The 27587-nt window shown below is 35.6% G+C and overlaps 1 protein-coding gene across 4 annotated transcripts in view; it reads left to right on the top strand.

Annotated features, from left to right (window-relative positions):
* The window catches only part of REV3L (REV3 like, DNA directed polymerase zeta catalytic subunit), a 186681-nt gene that overhangs the window by 124531 nt on the left and 34563 nt on the right, over window positions 1-27587 (top strand). For all 4 annotated transcript variants that reach the window (XM_010371650.2, XM_030929595.1, XM_030929596.1 and 1 more), the window contains 7 exons: window positions 714-825; window positions 6013-6128; window positions 8576-8694; window positions 13906-14024; window positions 22609-22750; window positions 24873-25117; window positions 26447-26555. In XM_010371650.2, the coding sequence (XP_010369952.2) occupies window positions 714-825; window positions 6013-6128; window positions 8576-8694; window positions 13906-14024; window positions 22609-22750; window positions 24873-25117; window positions 26447-26555 (962 nt within the window). The remainder of the gene's footprint in view (window positions 1-713; window positions 826-6012; window positions 6129-8575; window positions 8695-13905; window positions 14025-22608; window positions 22751-24872; window positions 25118-26446; window positions 26556-27587) is intronic.

Below are 27587 nucleotides of genomic sequence, written 5' to 3'. Positions count from 1 at the left end.
TCATCATACCAGAGACTAAAATGTCCTGTGCTAAGCAAAGCTCTCCTGCTAGAAGAGTAAAGACAGAAACAAAGTAATACAGGTTCTTCACAAGTGATATGTTGTTTTCTTTTCTTTTTTTTTTTTTTTGAGATGGAGTCTTGCTCCGTTGCCCAGGTTGGAGTGCAGTGGCATGATCTCAGCTCACTACAAGCTCCGCCTCATGGGTTCATGCCATTCTCTGGGTTCATGCCATTCTCCTGCCTCTGCCTCCCGAGTAGCTGGGACTACAGGCGCCCACCACCACACCCAGCTAATGTTTGTATTTTTTAGTAGAGACAGGGTTTCGCCATGTTAACCAGGATGGTCTTGATCTACTGACCTCATGATCCGCCCACCTCAGCCTCCCAAAGTGCTGGGATTACAGGCTTGAGCCACTGCACCCAGCCAGTGATGTGTCATTTTCTAGGAAATTTTGTGAATGCAGTCTTTTCAGGAGAATAGCTGAAAATACAAAATTTGAATTTTCAGTTGTATGTTAAACTAAAAAATCTTTTGAGAGTTTTTTAAAGACATTGGGTTAATTATGTTTTTACTTAGGGGGATATTTTCTTAATTTGAAATATTTCAGTAGTACAATTTTACTTAAAAGTAAGGGATAATATTACTTTTATATGATGAAGGTATATTATTACATAATGTTATATATAATAGACATTTTGTTTATTTTTTAGATATCAGATATCAGACTCCATTACTTATTAGATCTGGAATTACAGGACTCGAAGTCACCTATGCTGCTGATGAGAAGGCGCTTTTTCATGAAATTGCAAATATAATAAAGAGGTATTGTTTTGTATTATCTGATTTTTCCAGTTTTTATTCAGAGCCGTTTCATGCTATTGCAGATAGTAGTGAAGATGAAAGTGAAGGTAGGAAGAAGACGAATCCCTTCCTATGGCCCTTGAAAGCAGAGTTACTCTTGGAAAAATTTTATATTCACTTCCCACCACCATCACTACTTTCATCAGACAAGATAGGAAAAGCAGTGTTCTGTTCTCAAGATTGAGGGACCAGTGAAAGACAAATATTTGTTTAGCCTCTAACTTCCCAGTTGTTCTTGAGGTTTGTTTTTCTATGGTGCTGAAATAATGGGGAACTGTATAAAGTTCCATTGTATTATTCATTAACTAGGTTTCTACCTTGGGAGCCAGCCACCATTTCAGTACCTTTTTTTTTTCTTAAGGTTTTCTGAGTTCTAAACAAGCCAATATTTTCAAAAAGCTTTGGGATGCATTCTGCATATAAATTTATCTGTTAATAAATGTTGGACTGTCTATTACATACTCTTGTGCACAGAGCTCCTTAAAAAATCTTCTTTTGACCATTTGGTAATTGGTCCTCAGACTGATAGTAGAATCTTGTCCAAGTTTATGAAAAAAAAAATTTTAACGAAAATATTTTAATTTAAAAATAAAATCATTAAGTGGATCATTTTGCATTTTCTCAAGAGTGTAACTCTTGGTAGCCATAGACTCTGTTATTAAATGCTTTACTTTGTAGAAACTTAAGGATTCTGCCCATTGCTAGGTTTAGGTTTTTAGATGTCTAAAGCAAGATAGAAAACACTCTTTGGATCCTGATGTACAGATAAAAGCTGTCCATGAGCATGTTGTTATACTCACCCTTTTTTGTTTTGCTTATATAGTTGAACTTTATCCTATAAAAACTAAATCAGTATTCTACACGAAAGATTAAGATGATATTCTACAGACTTGTCATCAGATTGATTCCCAGATGGGTTAACATAAACCGTTCTGAGAATTAGAAAACCAAAACATGTGTTTTCTACAAAACAAAATTAAATGACAGAGCATCAAAAATAGTATGCTACTACCCATGACTATGAAGGAAAAAAGAGTAAAGTATTTTTACTATTTATAGCACTGGTGACTAGGTAGATTCCCATCTATTTGAGTTTCATCATTGTCAGTCCTACCTTTTATCTTCTCACAGAGGTTGTCATCAACATGTCAGATGCTTTCAGTATCCACACTTCTTTTATTTCTGCAAGCAACTCAGAAAAAGAAATATGTAAGAGTTTCAGTCAGTACTATTTTGTGTACCAGCACATGTCCAGTAACATCCCTGGACTTGTATGCTTGCCTTTTCCTTGTTAGGTATATTCCCAACGATAGGGTTACCTACCAACATTGAGAAATGTGTCAGTCATTTGCAAGTACAACTTTCTTAAATGTCCATAAAATGAAATGTACTAGTAATTAAGGAAAAAGGGGTAAACAAAACTGTCATAAAAAGGAAAATGTTTAAATGTCAACTTTTCAGTTCTATAGTGTTCTTTATATATTTGTCCAAGCAACCCTGCAAAAAGATTGATTATTTCATTCTTTCACCCTATTTGTTGTGTACCTACTCAACACAGCCTTTGGAGTCAGCCAGCCCTGTGTTTCTGTCTTGAATAAGTTGCTTAACTCTCTCAACTTTGTTTTCCTAATCTGTAAGATGGGTAGACAATGCACATAAAACTCTTAAACTCGTGTCTGGTACATAGTGAGTACATAAATGTTAACTGTGTATAAGGGGCAGTGCTAGGTACGCTATAAAAATGAATAAAATATATCTTTATTTTTGCATTTTTAATACTTTCTCAATTGGCAAACACAAAAAGTAATATAAAGTGATATTAAACAAGCAAAACTTAATCTATAATCTTGTCACAATCGTTTTCCTCTTTCTGTATTTCCTTGGACTGTTTACTTTGCCCGGTCTCCCTAACTTAAATATAAACTATGATTCTTCCCTTTTCCTTTTCCCTAAATACTGTTATATTTATTTTACATCATATCCATTTAACCTCAGAATTCTTTTTCAAGATGATTCCTTCCCCTCCGTGCCCCTTGCCTCTACTAGAGTACCCTTATCTATGTGTGTAGATGGTAGTGAGTTATTTAAAATACTAACTGTGAGGCAGCTTCTTTCTACCTAAGCACATAAAACCATTTTCCTATTTCTTCTGCTTCTATTTTATTCACAGTTTTGGGTTGTTTTCACCACTAATCCCAACTACCCAACCTTGTTCTTTCTGTAACTTTCAGAAACCTGATAGAATGAATAAAACCCACTAGAAATTGAAGAACAAGTCATCAAGACCTTGTTATTGACTCCAAATGTTTTTAGAGAAGAAAAATGGAATCCTTTGGCTTTTGAACTTGAAAACAGGTGTTTTATCAGCTTTAAAAGAGTGTCTTAAGACTGAACAGCCTCCAGGTCAAAAAATAAATATATGTAATATATCTGAAAAATATGCCTGAAACAACTTCACAATTCTTCCAAAGGGACAAAATCTGTGAAATAAATATAAGAAGAGAAGCACAGGCTAACTTTTTTCAGCAGTCATTTCTGAGCTATAGCAGTTTATAAAAATAGACAACTTTTTAATTGAAACAGTTATTTTCAATGCATTATTTTTTGGAAAAAAAGTGTACTTAGCTCCATTAGTTGCCACAACAGAACAAATAGCTGACTGGAATAAGTTCTTGCAATAACAAGATGTTGCATAAATGAGAACGATTCAGATGAAGAAATTAGAACTGTCTTTATAATGTTTAAAACAGAAGGTCTGTGTAATCATCTGGCATCCTCTTCATGTTGTAACTGTGTAACTGTGTGATATATAACTATGTGATGTGTGATAGGTAACTATGTGATAGGAACTCCAGGAATCTTCCAAATTCTTAAGATCAAGGTCAACTGTGGCCACATTGTAATGCCTGTTCTGAGCCACTCTGAGTACTTGGCAGTTAACTGTGTGGGTTCTGTTGTGTGTGTATGAGAATTCTTCAACTCTGCGACCCCTGGTGATCCTTAGAGCCACTTGATACTTCTGCCCCAATTCTCAAATGTGGCCATTCATTACACAGTTAGTTTTAAAGGGAGACACACTGGACAAGTAGATAGTCTATCTTTGGACTAAGAAGAGTTTAATGAAAGAGATGAAGTCAGTATCAAAGAGTTGCTTAAGGGTTTGGGTGTTATGTTGGAAGACTAAACAGAAAGAGTATTGGGATATTTCTCCTTGCTTGAGTGCCCTGGGATCTTTCTGGATATTCATGCCATTGTTGCTTATTTCCTTGCTTCAGTAGCTGTTTATTAAATTAAGCCATTTTCTCAGAAGTGTCAACCCTATTTATGTAGAGAAAAGCACATAAATAATATGTTTAATATCTTTTTCTCCTAACAAGCTTGAAGGCTGCTCAGCAAGTCTGTGGTATAACAGTGGATCATGAACAGATCACCAGAAAATTAAAATTTATGCTACAGAATGTACTTTCATAGGGCCTTTAGGGAATAGGAAATTTGCAAGTATGCTGTTGCAGAAGTTTGAACCTAGTTCTTTTGACATCAGCCACTTAAATACTCCAGAATTAAAAATCAGAAAACATCTATTGTGACATTCCGATTGTTATTGACTAGGTAAAAACGAAAGCCATTCAATACCCATTTTTAGAAGACAGCTATGGAATTATGATAAAACATTAACATATTGGTTCTAATAGCAGATCTGGTGATCTGGTCATGATCCATTGTTATGCCAGACTTGCAGAGTAGCCATAGATAGCTTGTATCAGTAAATTAATGTAGTCTAATACTGTAGACATTGGCTGAGGCTTAGGGTATTAAATGCTTTAAATTGGACAGGCTGCACATCTCACAATTCAGTGTTTCATGAGTGGTTATGTAAAACTCAACGATTTCAATTTCTGTGATATTTCACTTGGCCTTTTGGCATTTATAAAGAACAAGCTAATGCTACTATTTGATAGAGCTACTTACTGTAGTTTTTGCTGTCAAAACTTGTAATTAGTTCCTCTCTCCCCCACACAATTTTCCACTCAAGATAAATTTTCATATTTATAACTAAACATTTCTCTATGGTGGTCACAACATGGAGGTTCTAAGAGGAGCCACAAAGAGGCTCCTTCTGGATTAGACACAGGTTGTCGGTTCAGTTTTGCCAGTGCAGCTCTGACCACAAGGAGCACATTTTCCTTCTAGATTCTGATGTTTACTTTCCCCACCTTAATCCCACCTCTATTAATATTTCATTCTTCCATTAAGTCGAATCACCATCCTTTTAAATTTAAAGGACAAACTTGTCATTACTTAGGCCTTATTTTGTATGAGAACCAAGTCATTATTAAAATTAAGTGAGAAAAAGAAGGCATTTTCACTTTTTTTTTCTCAGCATTAAAACTGTTTAAGGGCAGTATAGATTAGAAGGGTAGATAAGTGGCAACAGGAATGACCTAGGGATCTTTTTCAAAATACCATACCTACATACACCCTCACACTTCACCTTCCTCTGCCCACATTATATTCTCACTTGTACCTTTACTCATATACTTCGGTGGTAATGGCCTGCCTTCCACCACAATTTCCATCAGCCTCGTTTCCCACGTGTATCAAACAAATACACAGTCTAAGTAAAAACTCTGCTTACTTTACAAAAGTAGCATCAAATTGCCTATAATCCCAGCACTTTGGGAGGCTGAGGCAGGCAGATCACTGGAAGTCAGGAATTTGAGACCAACCTGATCAACGTAGTGAAACCTCGGCTCTACTAAAAATACAAAAAATTAGCCAAACTTGGTGTGGGGCACCTGTAATCCCAGCTACTTGGGAAGCTGAGGCGGGAGAATCGTTTGAACCTAGGAAGCAGAGGTTGCAGTAAGTTAACATCATGCCACTGCAATCCAGCCTGGACAACAGAGTGAGACTCCATCTCAAAAAAATAAAAGAAAGAAACAAAGAAGCTTTAAATCAAGTACTCTCAACCCTCCATCTCTTTCTGTGTAAAAACTCTGTAGGTACCACTATATCATCCCTTCTCAATCTGGGAACCATTAGAGAACACAGGTTTTTATTTTCATACCTTACATCATGAAGAAACAATTACTCTGGTTAAAGGTTCAAATGTATGGTACTTATATAACTTTTTAATTCCTGTTTTAGGTATGATCCTGATATTCTGCTAGGATATGAGATTCAGATGCATTCCTGGGGTTACCTCTTACAAAGGGCTGCCGCTTTAAGTGTTGACTTATGTCAGATGATCTCTCGGGTACCAGGTATATATCATTGTGAATGTTTTGTCATTCAACTACAGAGCAAATTATGAAGGAAATAAAGACAAAATGTTAAAGGGTACTTGCGTTCTAGCCCAATTTTTAGTATTAAGTTGTGTAAGTTTTAGATACAGCATAACTCCATTGCAGAAAAAATTAAAAATAAAATAAAAATATTCTAGTCTCACTACTATATATACTGTTAGTATAATTGTTGGGTTTTTTCCTTTCAGTCAGTTTTCATATACATATGTAGTGGTTTTTAAATAATCATACCATGTATTCCATTTTTATTATGCTTCCTTCATCTAATGTCTTACCACACATATTTTCTGCATTATGAAATAGTCTTCATAATTATTATGAAGCTACATAGCATTTCTTTGACTTGTTGTACCATAATTTTATTGTGTGCCTGGTTCTGTTTTTTTTGAATCCATTTTGTTGGTGAAGAAGGGCAGGATGGGTTGAAGAACGCTAATAGTTAACTAATCGTTGATTTTTATTTGGATATCAGGCTAAAAATATTGCAGAAATTTTGAAACCCATTCCCCAAAGTTTGATTCTTACTGGAAAAGGGAGTAATAATATTCATACCAAAATTATTTGTAGTTTATAATACATTTTTTAAAACTAGATTTTCTTTATAAACATGGGATTTTTAATAAATTTGTTCCCGAGGGTTCCCACAAGTCTAACTAAAACAAAGTAGTGTATACTTGGGAAAAGTTAAAGCTGGAAGATTCCAAGACAGTAAAGTTTTTTAACTTTGCAAAAAAATTGGAATAAAAAGATCAGGTGCAGTGGCTCACACCTGTAATCCCAACACTTTGGGAGCCCAAGGTGGGAGACTTGCTTGAGCCCTGGAGTTCAAAAGTAGCCCAGGCAACAAAGTGAGACCCCATTTCTACCAAAAAAAAAAAAAAAAAAAGTGTGATAGCATGTGCCTGTAGTCCCAGCTACTCAGGAGACTGAGGTGAAACAATCGCTTGAGCCCACGAGTTTAAGGCTGCAGTGAGCTATGATCGTACCACTGCACCCAAGCTTGGGCAATAGAACAAGACAAAAAGGGAGTGGGGGACAGAGATGCTTTAAGTTTAGCTTTTCATTGCATGAATTTTTGTGTAGCTTGTGTGTCCTTGGCATGATAGGAATAGTGGTATATCTTTTTTTTTTCAACATCTTTTTTGGGATAGGTTTTAAATATCCTTGCCTCAGTTTATTCATCTATAAAATAGGGACAATAGAACTTATTTCATAGGGTGATTGTGAGGAACTTAAAACAGTATCAGAGTATATGTTATATTGTTTGCTAAATGAAAAACAAACTTTTAAACATTATCTCTTTAAAATAAAGAGAATTGGGTGGTTGTACATGGTCGTTTGATTCAGGTAATCCTAGTTTAGAATACTAGTTTTCTTACTGTAAGATCTTGGGCAAAATATAACATTTCTGAGTAGAATTTTCTGTAATACAAAATGAAAATTTTACTAACTTTTTAAGTGGTTGTGTTAAAATAAAGGAAGTAATGTTTGTATTAAAATAAATGATGTTGGTAAAATTCTTAGAACATAATAAACATTCAATATGGTAAATATTTTTATTATTCTGGAACCTTTAATCATCAACATTCACATATACGTAGTGTTATATAGAAGAGACACATTTTAACTTATATTCTAGGTAAAATTCACCTCCTAAGAAACTAGACTCAAAACTCTATTTGCTATGAGGAACTCTTCATCTAGTTCTCCATATGCCTTCTTCTAGTTCTCCATATGCATTCAAGAGAATTTCATCCTGAATATGAACATGATGTCAACAAATTTTCGGAGAATCGTTTAGGTTAAAAATTGAACTATTTTTTTTTCCAAGAAATTACCAGATTAACTGTGGACCTTTCTCATGCTAAAACCAAGCAAATGTTAGCATTAGGTGTTTATAAAGGTAGCATCAGGCAAGGCATGATGTACCTGTAGTCCCAGCTGTTTGAGCAGCTGAGGCGGGGGGATTGGTTTTTTTTTGGATATCAGGCTAAAAATATTGCAGAAATTTTGAAACCCATTACCCAGAGTTTGATTCTGACTGGAAAAGGGAGTAATAATATTCATACCAAAATTATTTGTAGTTTATAATGCCAGGAGTTTAAGGCTGCAGTGTGCTATGATTGCACCTGTGGCTAGCCACTGCAGTCAACCTGGCAACATAGTTGTCTCTTTTAAAAAACAAAGAGAAAAGGTAGTGCCAAAAATTACTAAATTTAAAGAAAAAAGTGTTTCTTATTTAAATATAGAAAGAAAGAGGGAGGGAGAGACTTCAGGTAAACAAAATTTTTTCATCCATTGTGACTTATATTTCATCCTTAATGTTTATTCTCATTTTCCTTGGCATAATTTTATTGAAAGTTGTTTTCTGTGAGCCCTGATACAATCTGTTTTCATTTCTATAGATGACAAAATTGAGAACAGATTTGCAGCTGAAAGAGATGAGTATGGATCATATACAATGAGTGAGATAAATATTGTTGGCCGAATTACACTAAATCTTTGGAGAATCATGAGAAATGAGGTAGGTGATTTATCCAAAATGTTGTTTGGAAATAAGATATTCGGTCAAAATAATGATTTAATCATTATAGAGTATTAGTAAGATTTACTATATAGCTTATGCGTTTGTCAATTACTATTATACTTAAGTAGAGTTAAAATAGTACTTTCTAAAATGCAAAACTACAGAGGTATTAGACTTTAATGTTTCAGGTGAGTTTTATTTTTTTTTCTTTGTGTCTGAGGTAGCAATAATTAGAAAGGTCTAAACTATAATAAAATATTGGGGCCAGGCACGGTGCTCACACCTGTAATCTCAGCACTTTGGGAGGCCCCGGGAGCGGCATCCCTTGAGCCCAGGAGCTCCAGACCAGCCTGAGCAACATGGCAAGACCCTGTCTCTACAAATAATAGCTAAAAAAATTAGCTGGATATGGAGGCGCATGCCTATGGTCCCAGCTACTTGGGAGGCTGAGGTGGGAGAACCATTTGAGCTCAGGCAGCTAAGGTTGCAGTGAGCCATGATCATGCCACTGCACTCAAGCCTGGGTGACAGAGCGAGACCCTGTCTCAAAATAAAATAAAATATTGTGTTGTACACGTTGAATATTGTCTGATTTCACCGTCTTGGTTTTTTTTTTTTTTTTTTTTTTTTTTTTTTTTTTTTTCATTTTTGCACTTAAAGCCGGATGAATTCAGCTTGGCCTCGTTGATTTATTATAGTAAGAAAAATTTAGTCTAGAAATAGGAAGGAGCTTCTCAAACGAACTATATTTAAATACTGGGTCAGATTAATGAGATAAATTAAAGAGACAGTACTTTGAAATAGTTAATAATTAAGGCTTTGGGGGCTCAGATAAGGATTTTTAGTAGAGTAATTTCAATGAACTATCACATTAATTTGCATTCACTTAAAAAAGAATTATTTCACAGAAAAAAAGTAAGATCATGGAATTTTCCTGGATAATATTTGCATCCTTGAAGTTACCCAATTTCTCTTATTTGAAATGTAAAAAAGCCATACATAGTGGCTCACACCTGTAATCCCGACTCTTGGGAAGGCCACGGCAGGAGGGGTTAGCTTGAGGCCAGGAGTTCAATCAAGACCATCTTGGGTAACATAGCGAGACCTTGTCTCTATTAAAAATAAAAAATAAACAATTAGGTTGGGCACGGTGGCTCATACCTGTAATCCCAGCACTTTGGGAGGCCAAGCAGGGTGGATCACTTGAGCCCAGGATTTGAGACTAGCCTGGGCAACACGGCAAAACCCCGTCTTTACCAAAAAATACAAGTTAGCCATGTATGGTAGCGTGTGCCTAGTGTGTAGCCAGGCAGCAGCTACTTGGAAGGCTGAGGTGGGAGGATCACTTGATCCTGAGAGCCAATGGCACACACATATAGTCCCAGCTTCTCAGGAGGCTCAGCCAGGAGGACCTTTTGAGGCCAGGAATTCAAAGCTGCAGTGCTGTGTTATATTATACCTCAGAGGCAGCGTTGCAGTGAACTGAGATTACACCACCACATTTCAGCCTGGGTGACAGAGCTAGAGCCTATCTCAAAAAAGACAAAACAGAAACAAAGATACCTAGTATAAATTGGTCTATTCTTAGACTTTGGACTTTGGATAGTATCAACTAAAATGTTTATATTTCAAAGAAAGCTAATTCTACAGTTGCTTCTGCTCTTTGAAATTACTTTCTCTTTAGACACTTTCTGTTATATACTTATTATTCACTATTATCTTAGCTCTTTGGATTTATATAAAACGTTTGACTTTCTAAGCTGCCATATGCAATATACAACATGACTCTGCTTGAGAATAATTTTATCTTGTTGTGTTGTTCTTAAAATAATAAAAGAGTGTGAGTCCCCAATGATTTAAAGTAATTTCTAGTGATACAGCATAGGATATAGGAGATACAGAGATTGTAATGTATTTGGTGTGTATGTTTCATTTTATATATGTGTGTGTGTGTATATATATATATATATATTTTTTTTTTTTTTTAATTTCATTTGTTTTTGAGATGGAGTCTCGCTCTGTTACCCAGGGTGGAGTGCAGTGGTGCAGTCTCGGCTCACTGCAACCTCCGCCTCCCGGGTTCAAGCGATTCTCCTGTCTCAGCCTCCCGAGTAGCTAGGATTACAGGTGCCCGAACCACACCTGGCTAATTTTTGTATTTTTAGTAGAGACAGGGTTTTTCCTTGTTGGCCAGCCTGGTCACAAACTTAATGACTTCAGGTGATCTGCCCACCTCGGCCTCCCAAAATGCTGGGATTACAGGCATGAGCCACTGCCCCGGCCTCATATGTATTTTAATCTATAGTCTGATATTGCTTGAGATGAACACATACTTTAAGTGTATAAACACAAAAGTAAATTATTGAATCCTAGTTTCAGGGGTCTTTTCATCCCTGTATATCCACTAGTAGCTTAAAATCGCAAATTAGAGAACATATATTTTTTTCAAAGTTTAGGGCCTTGTCTAGTCCTCACTGAAAATTCAGGGTCATATGTTTTCTCTCATTTAGGATGAATATATAATATCTCTGATCTTTATACAAATATGGGAAACAACTATCAGAAAGTTATGAGCTGGATAATTTACCTGTTTTATAAAATTTGGAACTGGGTACAGTGGCACACACATATAGTCCCAGCTACTTAGGAGACTCAGGTGGGAGGACGTTTTGGGGTCAGGAATTCAAGGCTGTAGTGTACTGTTTATTATGCCTGTGAATAGCCACTGTACTCTAGCCTGGGAGATAAAGCAGGACCCCATCTCTTAAAATAATAGTAATAATAAATTTTGTTTGTTTTTTAATATACAGGTACTAAATTTATTTTTCCTACTTTACTTTGAACATAGAACTCCTGCAGTTTCCTTATGGACTTTGAATTCATAGTGACAAACAAAATACCTCTTAAATAGTAATGCTTATTAGATATTTGTTGACTGCTTAAATGACAATAAATGGCTCTCCCCCAGACAATTACACTTAGAGGCCTTCTGGATGTCAACTCAGTCTAGGCTTTTCAAGAATTTGCCAAGTGGGTTGGAAACAGACTTGATTCAATTCAATAAATATTTACTGATTGCCATCTCTAGTGCACTGGTTGAGGGGCCTGGGTTTAAATAAAGTAAGAGTATAGTAACAGACAGGAAGGCAGAATATATGGGTATGGATGTTGGTAGGTAGCGATATGGCAGTGAGAATCTGTGGAAGTTCTCTTGTGATTCATTTTCTCAGTAAAATAGGAATTACTGTTCTTAGCTGAAACTGAGAATTGTGCAGAGGCTTTTGGGGTTTGAGGAGAGATAAGTTTGAAATAGTTACTAGGAGAATTTGAGAGAAAATATAAACACTGGGCCACATTAAGAGTCTATTTGATATTTGGGCTAGGAAATTAAAGTGATATACCCTCCAGCTATGTTTAAATTCACAGATTCAAGTTAGATTTGACCATCACTCACAAATGGTTATGGATTTACCTAAAAAAAAAATAAAAAGAAGGAGCAGCAGAAGCAGGAGAGGGACAAGGGAATGAATGGTACATGCAGGGGAATGATTACCATGATTGACTATGAAATTTAAACTAAATAAGGAGCAGAGAGGTCAGAGCACCAAGGGGAGTAAGCTGGAAGCACAGGAGATGATGGCCAGAGAATGGGATGCATGAGATTTTGGAGGGAGTACACCTATTGATAGATCCTGGGGTATGATTATGGGAGTGGGTAGCGTAGGTAGGATGGAGGACAAAATCATTAGAGAAAAGGAGTCAAGGAGTATCTTTGTTTTCTTCCCACATAATTGTTACACTTACTGCATATAAAATAACAGCAGTCTTTTTCCTTTAAAATTCAAATAGATATAGTGCCATTCACCTCTGGAATGTAGTACTGCAGAGGAGAAATCTAAGGTCCAGCTAATTATATCTTTGATTATTGCTCCTGTCTCCATATTAAGCTTTCCTTTAGGAACCTAATTATATATTAACATTCTGTTCTCTGTTCCCCATATCTTCCCTCTTCTCATTTTCATCTTTTCATTCTCTTTATCTGCATGTTGAGACATTTCCATATTCCTAACTTGACTTTTAGTAGAACTATTCTGCTATTATCTTCTTTCAATATGGGTTTTTTCATTCTGTTAGTGATTTTATAGTCCTTCCTCATTTAATCTTGTGGCATTTTCCTCGTTCTATTACTCTCTACCTTTTTACAACCTATGAGGGGCATCTGTGTATATGTATACATACACAAGTACATGCACACACTGTGAAGTATGCTGCATTGTAGTGCCATTGTTCTGAAGATTGACAGAAATTGTAGATAAAGTAAGACCAATTTGGGTCACTGCACTGAGATAAGATTAAGATTCAGTCCCTATTTTGTACCTCCTGGATCACAGGAGTGGAAAAGAAAGTAATTTAAAATTATAATGTAATATACAGTTGTGAAGTGCTGTTTGAACTATTTCTCACAATCCCAAGTTGACCTAAGAATGGGGACTACTGGTTCCTTAATTTCCATTTTGCATTGAAATACCAGCCGTTGTCTAGATTGCTTTTGTCTTGTAGATATTTCAGAGAAATCATCTAGCTGAAAGTACATATTTATTAATTTGGGCCCTTTTGCAGGATCTTTTACTCATTAACACAGCTTTCACTTACATATTTTGAAGATGGGAAGACATTTCTGACATTTTAATATTTTGCTTTTGGAATGAAATTGAGTGTCTCTATAATGCCTGGTATAGTGGGGTCTAGTAACTAATGTAATTATTGGGAGGAGAATGCCTGCCTTTAACTAGATAACTTATCCTCAAATCTGTGGAATCCCATTAATCAGCATGTCATCAAGAACCAAAAAGTAAGTATGGAAAGAACAAAAAATTAATTTGCTTGACAATGCTTCTGTCAATATGCATATTATCATAGAGTATAAAAATGGTAAGAACTAGGATCTCTTAAAATAAGTCTTATATTACCAAGTTGAATCTCATCAGGTCTGTTTTCTCTAATTAATTTTCCAATTTGTTATGAACATTTCTGTCCAGTAGGCTCTACATAGTTTTGAATTATGATTCAGTTGTACCACACATCAATTTTACAAGTAGCTTTAATATCTACTATGAAAAGGTTAAAGTGATATTAGTATCTTTTAGAACCACATTTGCTACACAAACGTAAGCATTATTATAATGATGTCTTGCCTTTTTGTTTTAGGTGGCTCTAACTAACTACACCTTTGAAAATGTGAGCTTTCATGTTCTTCATCAGCGTTTTCCCCTCTTTACCTTTCGAGTTTTGTCAGATTGGTTTGATAACAAGACAGATCTCTACAGGTACTGTTTTATAACTCTGAAGAAGATAATATAAAATCATCATTGAGATGTAATTTATATGTAATAAAATACACACATTTAAAGTGTATTGTTCAGGCCGGTTGTGGTGGCTTAGATCTGTAATCCTAGCACGTTGGGAGGCCGAGGCAGGCGTGTCACCTGACGTCAGGGGTTCGAGACCAGCCTGGTCAACATGGCAAAACCCCATCTCTACTAAAAATACAAAAATTGGCCAGGTTTGGTGATGCATGCCTGTAATCCCAGCTACTCAGGAGGCTAAGGTAGGAGAATCACTTGAACCTGGGAGGCAGAGGTTGCAGTGAGCCGAGATCTGCCTCTGCACTCTAGCCTGGGCGACAGAGTAAGACTTGTCTCAAAAAATATATAAATAAATGAAATGTATTGTTCAATGACTTTGAAAAATGCATTTATCTTGTAATCATTACTCCAGTCACGATAAGGAGCATATCTGACACCCAGAAGATTCCCTTGTACAGCTTTGCAGTCATCCTACCCATCCCCTAATCATTTAGATAATTACTAGTTGGATTTCTGTTACTGTAGGTTAGTTTTGCCAATTCTAGTACTTCATATTAATGAAAATATTCATAATGAACTTTGGCTTTGAAGAAACTCAAAAAACATACTGTTTTCTGAGATTTTCCCTGTTGCTTGGTTTGTTCATTCTTATTGTTAGATGTATTCAATTATATGAATATAACTTACCCACTCGTTGATGGACATTTGGGTTGTTTCTAGTTTGAGGCTGTTATGAATAAAACTGCAGTAAAGATCTGCATAAAGTCATCGTGTGAACATACATTTTCATATCTCTTAGGAGTAGAATTGCTGGGTCATATGGCTATTGTGTGTTAATATTTTAAGAAACTTAATCTGTTTTCTTTGGCAAGTCTGTCGGCAAACATTATCTCAGCCCTTGTTTGTATGAAAATGTCTTTATTTCACCCTTATTTTTGAAGGATAATTTCTCAGTCTCAGTTGCGTTTTTTTCTTTCACCACTCTAAAGATTTTGTTCCCTTTTCTTTCAGCCTCTCTTTTTGCTGATGAGAAATCAACAGTTATTCTCATTTTTCCAGTATTTGTGATTCGTTTTCTTTCCAAAGTCAGATTTAATGAGTGGCTGACCGATGTTGCTTATGACTCTCTGCAAGGTTTACAGTGGAGGCAGGGGGAGTTTCTCAGTTCTCCTGTCTAACCTCAGTCTTTGGATCTTCCTGTTCTTCTGGGGTTTGCTCAGCACTCCTGCTCTTCCCACAGTGGCAATAGACCTCTGCTTTGTACCACTGCCAGGTCCTGGGCCCAAGTAAACTTCCTGACTCTCCCCCTGGGGCAGATAGCATTTTCTTCTACTCCTTTCTCAATGACACTATTCCTTTGCCTGGAATCTATGACAGGAAGTTTTCCTGCCCCTTTTCCAGTTGCTTATTACGTAGTTCAAAGCCTGTGGTTGGAACAGGCAAGTATACCAGGCCCAAGGTGTTCCTAAGCTTCTCCAACCTGATGTGGGATTCAATCTCCAAACTCTGTCGTCTGTACATATTGTCAGTATTTGGTTTTAAGTTTTATCTAGAGTAGGCCTTTCTGTAGGGCAAAGGCCTCTGTTTTTTCTGGGCTCACAACTGAATGGCAAGGTTGTTAACAAGGGGGTGATGAGGTCTCCACTCTGGCATTGGTGAGCTTCCAACCCCAGCACTATCTGACCATTTCTGCCCACACTCAACCCCCAGTGAGCTGCTCTCTATTCAGCCTCATGTAGTTTCATCCTGCTGGTTTTCAGGACAGCCTTGAGCTGTCACTCATAGGGAATCCACTTGTACTTCTGACCCCCCAACTCCTGCCACTTGCACAACTCCCTTTCTCTCTCATACTCCATCCCACAGATTCCAGCTGTGAGCTGCCTAAATGAACTCTGAGCTCTTCATCTTTGGCTTAGTAGGACAGCCTTGCTCTGTGTAGACTCTGGCACACTGCACTGTGTCTAAGAAAAGTCCTGAAATTAATGTGTCTGATTTTTTAAATGAATTAATCTGTACTTACTGAATTGTAAGGCTGTGTGGTGGTGAGGATGGAAAAAGTATAGCTTTGAAAACAGCTTGGTAATATCTGGGGAAACTGCTTCCTGAGCATGTCATCGCATATTCCAATCCCTTTTGAGGAATCTCAGAAAAGTGAAGTAACAGAGAGCACTTAGCTTCTATCAAAGCTTTATAGAAATAGAAGCTGAGGAGAAGTTGGCCAACTACGATGGCTCACGCCTGTAATTTCAGAACTTTGGGATGCCGAGGTGGGTGGATCACCTGAGGTCAGGAGTTGGAGACCAGTCTGGCCAACGTGGTGAAACCACATCTCTACTAAAAATACAAAAAAATTAGCCGGGCACACCTGTAATCCCAGCTATTCCGGAGGCCGAGGCATGAAAATCACTTGAACCCGGGAGCAGGAGTCAGAGGTTGCAGTGAGCTAAGATCACGCCACTGCACTCCACTCCAGTCTGGGTGACACAGCAAGACTCTATCTCAAAAAAAAAAAAAAAAAAAAAAAAGGAAGCTGAGAAGAAGTTATACACCAATAAATAAAACTTGATATTTAACTTAACATTGAAAACTATATTCAGTGGTTTGTTTATAAGCCCCGGAGTCTCTAAATGCATGTTTTACCACCTTTAATTAGGTATTATCTAGGATGATAACTGTTTTTGACAAGTGAACTAGAGAACTGGAACTAATATTGTATAGAAGGGACTTAGACTAGACATTAGACCATTTATGTCAAATGGATTATGTTATACGAAGAGACTGTATACTCTTTCTTTGAGTAGTCTTGGAAATATCAGACAACTTCATCCTTAAATTTAAGTGAATACTTACGTAAATTTAAATGAATACATCTTAACTTTAAGTGAATACAAAAAAGTAAGTATCACTTACTTTTTTGGTAAGTATGGTAACCCCTTTTGATTTGCATTTGCTTTCTACAGTGTTTTAAGGACATACATATATATTGTAAATCAACTTAAAATGAGAAGAACTTGCTAGCCAAGGATTTTTTGTGTTGAAGCTGTAAAACACAAAGGTACCCTAATTTTTTTTTTAATAAACCCAGATTTTGGTCTTCTGGAAGCACCTGATCTATGCGAATGAGTTACGTACCCAACATTTTATTGTTTCGAGCTTAGAACACGTTTTTTCATAAAATAATGTCTTGTGATTAGATTCCCAAGCCAGCCTATAAAACTTTTCCTAATCTCTAATATTACTAATCTAGATAATTCCTAATACCAGCATGATTTTATCTGTCATCCATGGAATAGTTATTAAATACTATTCCAGTTTCTGAGCTAGGAGGTATATCCTGGGAGCAGAGTTGTGTAGCTGAAGAAGATAATATAAGAAATTTTACTTTCTATTTGCTGAGTATAGAGTCAGTCCACAGAAAAACTTCAGAATAAGTGAATTTTGTACTCGGGATTCTCCTGTCTCCTTTTTTGTCAACCTCTCCCCAGATGAACTATCTTGAAAAGTACCCATGCCTTCAGGATGCTCTAAGTTCGCATTTCAACACTACCCAGGCCTATCCTGAGTAGCATGTGCTCTGTAATTATGCTTCTCTTCCTCCTTTCCCGATCAAAACTTGTATTTATTACCCTTAAGTTTCACAAAGCATTAAGAGGATGGCATAATTCTTTAACAACAATTTTAAAAACTAACAAGAGTCTTATCTTGTCCTTATAAGTAAAGGCTGCAATTACTCATTCTCTTTTATGTTACATGGTTAGTGAGATAGGACCCGAAAGTAGAAATGATGATGATCTTATTTCAGAAAGATCACTGTTTTAAATTAAAAAGTCTACTTTTTAAATACATTTTTTAAAAAATTAGCCGTTCAAAGTATTTTTTTATGTTCATGCCTGTAGGTCAGCAGATTTAGATCAGAAAACAGCAGTTGTTACCTGCTAGATAAATTATACAAGCTAAAATGTCCCTTGTTAAATTAACCTTTAGTTATGAAAGATAAGATGCATCTAATTTGTGTATATTACTTGGTTACCAGTCAGTGGAGAGGAATACATTTAGTGAAATGCTTATTTCACCAAATACTGAATGCTTATTCATTTCACAAAATGGTCTTTTTTTTTAGTTATTTTTTTTTAACCATTTTTGTTAGTGAGGAAGTGAGTAATTTGCTGTGGTGATAGAAATTTAATAAGATAGTTACTCATTTGTAATGTATTATCTTGTTTTCTTTTCATCATGTTTTCGTTTATTTGACCAAAATCTCAGGTTCTAGTGTACAAGGTTTGTAAACTAGGACAGATTAGGCTTACAGTAATCCTCAGTTCTCTTATCTATAATAGAGAGATGTTAATATATTCTACCTCATGGGGTGAAGTAAGAATTAAATGAGATAGTATGAGTCTTGAACACACAGAAGTCTCTCAATAAATATTAATTGGTACATCTTTCTTTTCAGGATAGAGAATTAGATTCTGAATGAAATGAGGAAATAGTAATTGCCATAATTATAATAATAGCTGCAAAGGTTATTAAGTTTTTGCTTTTGCCTAACACCTTACAACAACCTTATTATTACCACTGTTTCACACATACTGAAACTGAGAGCTAGAGAGTTAAATGATTTGCCTAGGTTCACATAGTAGCTTGCAGCAGAGCCGCAATTTGAACCTAGGACTGTCTCACTCCAAAGTCTGTGCTGTCAACCAATATGTGACAAAATGTGAAATAAACCATTTCCACTTTAAAAAAAAAAAAGTTATATATAGTATAGTAAAAATATTTATTTTGAAATATACTATTATACCCATTTAAGTTCTAATAGACTATACTGCCTCAAAAAATGGAGTCGATCTTAGTCAAATAACTTAAATCAGGAGCCTTTAAGATTCCATTTAATCAGTTTTGTGTACAAAGTATTTAGACTTACTTTCACCATTTTTGCCCAAAAACAAACTTTTTGTACCTCATTAAATAACATCAACAAAAGTAAAAAGTTAACATCAACCTAGGAAAACCATTTTCACCATAACAGTTACGTATATTAACTGTATTATATACTTTTAAATTAGTAAAAAAAAAAAAAAATGGGTAAAAGACATGAACAACTATCAAAGAAAAAAATTCTGAAATATTCAAATGTCTACCTCATATACAGTGTATAAATACCTTAATAAATACCTTACTAAAGGAATTCTTAATCTGCTGATTATGTTCTTAATTGTACCATGAATTACAAAAACCTATTGGCAAGATCAGTCTCATTTAAAAAAAAAAAAAAAAAAGGACTTTAGGCTGGAGTAAACAATGAAAATAAACCAGTGTGTTTTAAAACATTTTCCAAAACAAATTATCATCAACATACTTCAATTGGTAACTCTTCTCCTGAATCACCACCTTCAGATTTCAAGGAAGTACTCATGCCTAGTCAGCATGATAATCTGTTGAGACAGATTCTTATTTATATAAGTTTTGTGTAACACATACCTTTTTTAAGTTTTCTGTTAAACCTGTGTTGGTTGAGACTTAACACTTACTTTTCTCATCTTTTACAAATCTCAGCAAAATGCTTGTGTGCTGCCTGGCATTTTCAGAAATTATGTTGTGTCTCACTATTTTGGTACCTCATTTGGCACGTTTCTGCAGGTCAGCTCTCTGTCCATATGTTGAGAGGGCAAAGTGTAAATGTATGTCATTTTTCTGCACTATCCCTAGATAAATCCACACATCCTAAAGGAGTGGTGAGCCATTAAATTCATTTTGTTTTATTTTAAAGGGACTGATTTGATTTATATATAAGGCATTATTTCAGATTTACACTTTGCAGTTTTGTATTGTTGAGGGGGTTACATTAATGATCTGAAACAAAAAAATCAGATTAAAATGTGATACCATTTTTTTGTCTATCAAACTCATAACTTTAAAAACTATGATTTTCATTGTTGACAAATATACAAGGAAACAAGCGCTTTATCATCAGTAGTATGAATATAAATTATTAAAACCTTTCTGGAAAGCAGTGTATTGCTAGGTGTTGAAAACTGACCAAATCTGAGAATTTATTTTAAGGGATTATTTAATCATCTGTACAAAGACTTAGCTTTAAAAATGTTCATCACAGCATTGCTTACAGTAATAAAAGATATTCAGTAAATGTTTTGATTAAGTATGTTATACAATAGCATACTCGATAGCTACAAAACAAATATGGGGAGTCAGTATATTAAGTTAAAAATGTAAATTATGGGCCGGGCGCGGTGGCTCAAGCCTGTAATCCCAGCACTTTGGGAGGCCGAGACGGGCGGATCACGAGGTCAGGAGATCGAGACCATCCTGGCTAACACGGTGAAACCCCGTCTCTACTAAAAATACAAAAAACTAGCCAGGCGAGGTGGCGGGCGCCTGTAGTCCCAGCTACTCAGAGGCTGAGGCAGGAGAATGGCGTGAACCCGGGAGGCGGAGCTTGCAGTGAGCTGAGATCTGGCCACCGCACTCCAGCCTGGGCGACAGAGCAAGACTCCGTCTCAAAAAAAAAAAATGTAAATTATGAAACAGAATTTCTGTTTATTTTGTTAAACAATTATTTATAGAGTTTAGGATTTTTTCATGTTTGCCTGATGTTTTAACAGCTTTATTCAGATATAATTTGTATATCATACAATTCACCCATTTAAAGTATATGACTCACTGGGTTTTAGTATATTCAAAGTTGTACAACAGCATCACAGTAAGTTTTAGAATATTTTAATTACCCTAAATGGAAATCCTGCATCGTGTAGCCCACCACTCTTCAACCTTTCATCACTCCTATCACCCCCTCCACCAGAGTCCCCCCACCCTCTACCTCTTGCCTTAGACAACCACTGATCTATTTTCTGTCCCCATAGATTTGACTATCCTCGACATTTCACGTTAACAGAATCATGCAATATGTAATCTTTTGTGGCTGGCTTCTTTCAGCATAATACTCTCCAGATTTGTCCATGTTATAGCATCTTTCAGTATTTCTTTTATTGCTGAATAATACTGTATTGTATCGATATATACTACATTTTATTTCTTCATCAGTTGATAAACATTTTGGTTGTTTCCACTTTGGGCTACTGTGATTAATACTGTAATGAACATTCATATATAGTTTTTTGTGTTGGTATCTGTTTCATTCCTTTTGGATGTGTACCAAGGAGTAGAATTTTTGGTGGATTATGTGGTAACTCTGTGTTTAACTATTTGAGGAACTGCCAAATTATCTTCCCAAGCAACTATACTATTTTATGTTCCCACCAGCAGTATATGAGGGTTCCAATCTCTCCACTTTCTTGCTAATACCTGTTACTATCTTTTTTATAATAGGGTATTTTTTTTCTTCCTTCACATTCATTTTCTAGTTTTTCTTTTTTTTTTTTTTTTTTTTTTTTTGAGACGGAGTCTCGCTCTGTCGTCCAGGCTGGAGTGCAGTGGCCGGATCTCAGCTCACTGCAAGCTCCGCCCCCCGGGTTCACGCCATTCTCCTGCCTCAGCCTCCGAGTAGCTGGGACTACAGGCGCCGCCACCTCGCCCGGCTAGTTTTTTGTATTTTTTAGTAGAGACGGGGTTTCACCGTGTTAGCCAGGATGGTCTCGATCTCCTGACCTCGTGATCCGCCCGTCTCGGCCTCCCAAAGTGCTGGGATTACAGGCTTGAGCCACCGCGCCCGGCCCCTAGTTTTTCTATTAATTAAGCATTAGTCATGTGTCAGAGGAAAAGGTTTTTAAACACATTTATTGAACAATTATGTGACTATATTGTTCTAAAAGCAATATAATTAAAGATTACAATATATGTGAACCTTAATCTTCAAATGAATAAATTTTATTCCTTATAGTATACTTTTGGATCATTTTTACATTTTATAATATCAAAATTCTTTTTATGGATTTGCTGAGGGCTTTATTGTTTATTTTCTTAAGAAGGTAAGGTAAAGAGGTTAATTTTTTAAGGTTTAAACTGAAAACAGAACTTTTATGTTTTCACAGAAAATAATTATTTGAAATATGTTTAACCCACGTATTATCTCACTAAAAATTATATTACTGATTTTTCTGAATCGTCACCAAATTACTTTTTTTGCCATGAAAAGGTAGTGCATGTTTTTATTTTAGACTTATATTTACAATAATAACCCAGACCCTTCATGTTCTTTAAAAATCTATAGATATGGTAATAATTATTGCATAATCAGTAGCTGTATCTTAAAGGAGAATGTTAATTTTCTATAATAAGAATAGAGCAGCATCAAGCAAAATATTGAAAAATAGTGATCCTTAATCTTACCACCTAATCACAAGTACTATTTTAAATTTTGCTTATTTTTCTTGGCTTTTATGCCCTTGAAATACCTGAAATTTTCTAATGTTTTATTCCTTAACATACTTGGCTTAAAGGCTCATATCATTACTCTTTCCTTAAGTAACCACACTTTTAGCATGTAGATCTTTGGCAGGAAAAAGGTACTGTTTTCAGGTGTCCAAATTTTTCCCTGATGTTCATAATGTGGATTCTTTTTTAACAGATGGAAAATGGTTGATCATTATGTTAGCCGTGTCCGTGGAAATCTCCAAATGTTAGAACAACTGGACCTGATTGGGAAAACCAGTGAGATGGCTAGACTTTTTGGCATTCAGTTTTTACATGTACTGACAAGGGGTTCACAGGTGGGAAATCAGTTTTCTTGCAGACTTGAAAGTTCTGTATGTGTGATACACTTTTGTGATATTTGAAGTGATTTGACTTTTAAACTTTCTGTTTGGTACCAACTAATCAATAGCTGGGTAATAAAATCTTATTTTATTCTCTTTCTATGCCAACTTTCCGGCCACTGCCAAGTGTTTTATGGTATTAAGAAAATAAATGTCCATGCCCTTAAGGATATTATATTCCTGAATATTGTTACTGTGATTAAAGATGCCCCTTAAAACTGGAGAAGCAACAAAGAAAGTCTACCTTCCTTTTGTTTTACATGTTTAATTTTGGCTTCTTAAAACTTCCCATAGTTAATTTTAATATAAAAATAAAAAGCTTGAAAATCAATATAAGTGGACTATGTAACTTTTTAAAATGTTATTAAAAAAAAGAAACCTAAAAAGCTATTTAATTCATATCTTTCTAAGTAATTTCCCAAGGATATAATGAGAGATTTTTACTAAACACCTTACTGAAAGTGATTTTATGTATTAATTCAACAAATATATATTTGAATACCTGGAGTTTGTTAAGCACTGTGGTAGGCATCAGGGATACCATATTAAAACACTCAGATTCCTTAACCTTGTAAAATCCTTAATTGTTTTAATTAACTGTGTCTATAACATTCCTCAATCAACCAGTTCAGTAAATATAGCAAAAATAGAGTTCTAACTAGTTTTACCTGTTTATTTCATTTAATTGCTTATAAGCTATTTATTTTGTTTATACCCATCAAATTTAACAACTATTTGAGCTAGCCTGTAATAAAAGGCAAACATACCTTAAAATCTCATGAGAATACTTCAGTGAACCCAGGCTGGTTCTTGTGAGTAAATTTTTTTTTCTAATACACCAGGCCATCTGCTTAATAGTTATTATTAGAAACAAACATACCAGTAATTGCTTGATTCAGTTTTGCTATGGACCAGTAATAAGCTGATTATTATTCAGTTCTTTTTTTATTATTTTTTAATTATTTCCACAACAAAAGCCACATTCAATACTTTATAATTCTATAATTATATTTGTTTCTTTGAAAAACTGGGATAACGTTTTCTGTCTTAAGTCTTATGACAGCTTTTTCATTCTCTAATTTTCCCAAATAAATTTCTCTAAGATGATTGACCAACTTCTTAAATGAAATTGTCAAACCATACAGCTGTCTGTCCTACACTTTTTTATTATGGTATAACTGTAAATAAAGAGGGCCGGGCACAGTGGCTCACGCCTGTAATCCCAGCAGCTTAGGAGGCCAAGGCGGGGGATCACTTGAGGTCAGGAGTTCAAGACCACCTCGGCCAACATGGTGAAACCCCATCTCTACTAAAAATACAAGAAGTAGCTGGGCATGGTGGCGCAAGCCTGTAATCCGAGCTACTCAGGAGGCTGAGACAGGAGAATCTCTTGAACCCTGGAAGGGGAGGTTGCAGTGAGCCGAGATTGTGCTGTTGCACTCCAGCCTGGACAACAGAGCAAGACTTGATCTCAAAATAAATAAGTAAATAATAAAAATAAAAAGAGATCTAAGTGCATCTGTCCTTTAAAATTGACTTATCTTTTAAGTTATTTGACATGTTTTATAGTTTTTATAAAAGTCATAGGAATAGGAAAAGGATTTACATATATCCCTTTTCACATCTGAAAGCTGACTAAATAACTAGTATTGCAGGCTGAGCACGGTGGCTCACACCTATAATCCCAGCACTTTGGGAGGCCAAGGTGGGCAGATCACCTGAGGTCAGGAGTTCGAGACCAGCCTGGCTAACATGATGAAACCCTGTTTCTACTAAAAATACAAAAAATTAGCCAGACATGGTGGTGTGCGCCTGTAATCCCAGGCTGAGGTGGGAGAATCGCTTGAACCCGGGAGGCGGAGGTTGCAGATTGCTGAAATCGTGCCATTGTACTCCAACTTGGGCAAAAAGAGTGAAACGCCGTCTCAAAAAAAAAAAAAAAAAAACTGGGACCGCAAAAAAAAAAGTCATACAGTCTTATTCTGAAAAGCAGATTATCCTCAAATGATTGTATATTCAAATTACCAGTATATTTAAACTGTGTTTCTTCTCTTCTCACCTCCCTTTCTCCCTGCAGTACCGTGTGGAATCAATGATGTTGCGTATTGCTAAACCAATGAACTATATTCCTGTGACACCTAGTGTTCAGCAAAGATCCCAAATGAGAGCCCCACAGTGTGTTCCTCTAATTATGGAGCCTGAATCTCGCTTCTATAGCAATTCTGTTCTTGTTTTGGATTTCCAATCACTTTATCCTTCCATCGTGATTGCATATAACTACTGCTTTTCCACCTGCCTTGGCCATGTGGAGAACTTGGGAAAGTAAGGTTTTTTTCACATTTACAGTAATGTTGTGCTTTGTACTTCTTACTAAAATTAGACACTTTCTGAGTGTCTCTTTGCTCTTGACACCTTCCCTATGAGCAAGGTAAATGGGCTGTATCCCAGCTAATCCATTCATTGTAGTTGTCTTACAATGGATATGGATCACCGTATGATTAATCCAGCTTCATGGATAGATGACTCATGAAGAGGATTGGGAATAGATCAGCCTTGCAACTGTTTCACTCCATATGTAACTATGGCCTCTTTTAAAATGAAAGTTAAATTGTTGATATAAATTACCTTGCAGTGGAACAGTTTGAGGATTATGATCTTATAACTCCAACTATGACCTCCTCTTTATTTTTCTTATAAATAGTCCAGGATTTTAAAAATTAAATGGTAGGTTTTATTAATTAATGTAAATTAAATTTCATAAACTGATAATAACATTTTAAATTCTCAAAGGATTAGATACTTTTCTTGATTTGTGGGAAATACGGAGTCTTCCTTTTTATTAATTTTTGCGTATTGGAGACCATGTGTTGGTTTTAGTATATGCTATACTCCTTCATAGAAAGCATCTGTGGAAATTATATTAGTAATCCTGTCTTTTTATTAAAAACAGGAATTTGGAAAATTTACAAGATTTATAGTCTTTCTTTAAGGTTTAAATTCTTCTTTAAATATGTTCACAAGGATGTTCAATAAAAATAAATTTTTATTTAAGTAATTTAGTATAAGATGATTAGGCCGCACGCAGTAGCTCACACCTGTAATCCCAGCACTTTGGGAGGTTCAGGCGGGCAGATCACGAGATCAGGAGGTTGAGACCATCCTGGCTAATACAGTGAAACCCTGTCTCTACTAAAAATGTAAAAAATTAGCCCGGCATCATGGTGGGTTCCTGTAGTCCCAGCTACTCGGGAGGCTGAGGCAGGAGAATGGCATGAACCCAGGAGGCAGAGCTTGCAGTGAGCCAAGATCGCACCACTGCACTCCAACCTGGACAACAGAGCGAGACTCCATCTCAAAAAATAATAAAATAAATAAATAAGATGATCAGATGTTGAAATTTGGTTTTCAGTGTAGATTTTACCCATAAATTTTAGGATAGTGCCATTTAAGAAACGTTTCTTGTAATAAATTGTGAATGTTTGAAAAACTGTTTTGGTAATGAGGCAAATAAACATGTTACTAATTACATGAATTCACGTTTAGATGTTTGAAAATGAATTTCTAATGGTGTTAGAAAGAGTTTTTAAATTGCCTAAAATCTCTGTTCTATGATTTGAGGAAGTATTTGCTTAATGTTCTCTTTCTTAACAGGTATGATGAGTTCAAATTTGGCTGTACCTCTCTGAGAGTACCTCCAGATTTACTTTACCAAGTTAGGCATGATATCACAGTGTCCCCCAATGGAGTAGCTTTTGTCAAGGTAATACTCTCTTGTAAATGAAAGATAACAACTATGGCTTAACTTTTGGAGAGCTGATAATGCTTTAGATATTGTTGGCACATAATAGAAAACAAAAACACTGAGTTTGCTTGAATATTTTATCTCAAAAAGTCAAAGATACAAGAATCTTCCAAGAAATCACCTCAGGAACAAACCAGTCACCTTGTTTTTTCTTGAATTTAGGTTTTAAATCTTTAAATTGTTAAATTTTGGTTAATGAAATATTGAAAGAAATAAACGTACGCTTATACCTTCTGCCCTTTATTAGAACCAGGCTGACTTAAATAGCAACTTAATGGTCAAAATATGTTACCTACAGCGATTTAAATTGCTTTAATGTGTAGATGCTACTAGTTGTTCTTCTACATTATTTTAAATTAAGACTATCTTAGAACTGATGATACTGTAATAGGCTTATTTATTATATTTTTAAGAAGATACCCAAACTAAAAATAGGATCCCTTTTTTCTCTCCTGTATCTCCCCTCAAAAGAGACAAAAGAAAACTTTATAAATTAAAGACGAATAAGAGAGATCTAAAAGATGATATTGCCTCTTATATGCCAACTTCATTCCTTTCTTTCCTATTTTCTTAGCAGTGAGTCTGTACTAGAATCATGAAACAGTAGAGTGGTTGATGGTAGAGTGGACCCCACCAGCCCTCAAATTCATTCTGGTGTACTATATCAAAAGTGGCATCATTCTCTATCAGTAAGAGGGAATGCTAAACTAAAATTAGCAATGTAGATGAAGAAAATTTTAACCGAAGAGTTCATGGTATGTTTCTTTTTGGAAAATTTTAAAATGTAGTATTTCTAGGGACTGATGTAGATGAGATCTACTTGGAGAAATGGAAATAGATTTTTTTTAATTAAATGAATGGGTCTTTATATAAAAATCAGTTTTCACATCACATTTCTGCAAATTTGGTCCCTGTTCTTTTTATCTTATGTCTTAAAACATGGCTGCTTCAAAATGTACACCAAATGAATTAGAGGTTAGAATATGTTCT

This window comes from Rhinopithecus roxellana, chromosome 4 (genome assembly GCF_007565055.1).
Source record: "Rhinopithecus roxellana isolate Shanxi Qingling chromosome 4, ASM756505v1, whole genome shotgun sequence".
Classification (NCBI taxonomy): domain Eukaryota; kingdom Metazoa; phylum Chordata; class Mammalia; order Primates; family Cercopithecidae; genus Rhinopithecus; species Rhinopithecus roxellana.
This window is presented reverse-complemented; position numbering and strand designations above follow the sequence as displayed.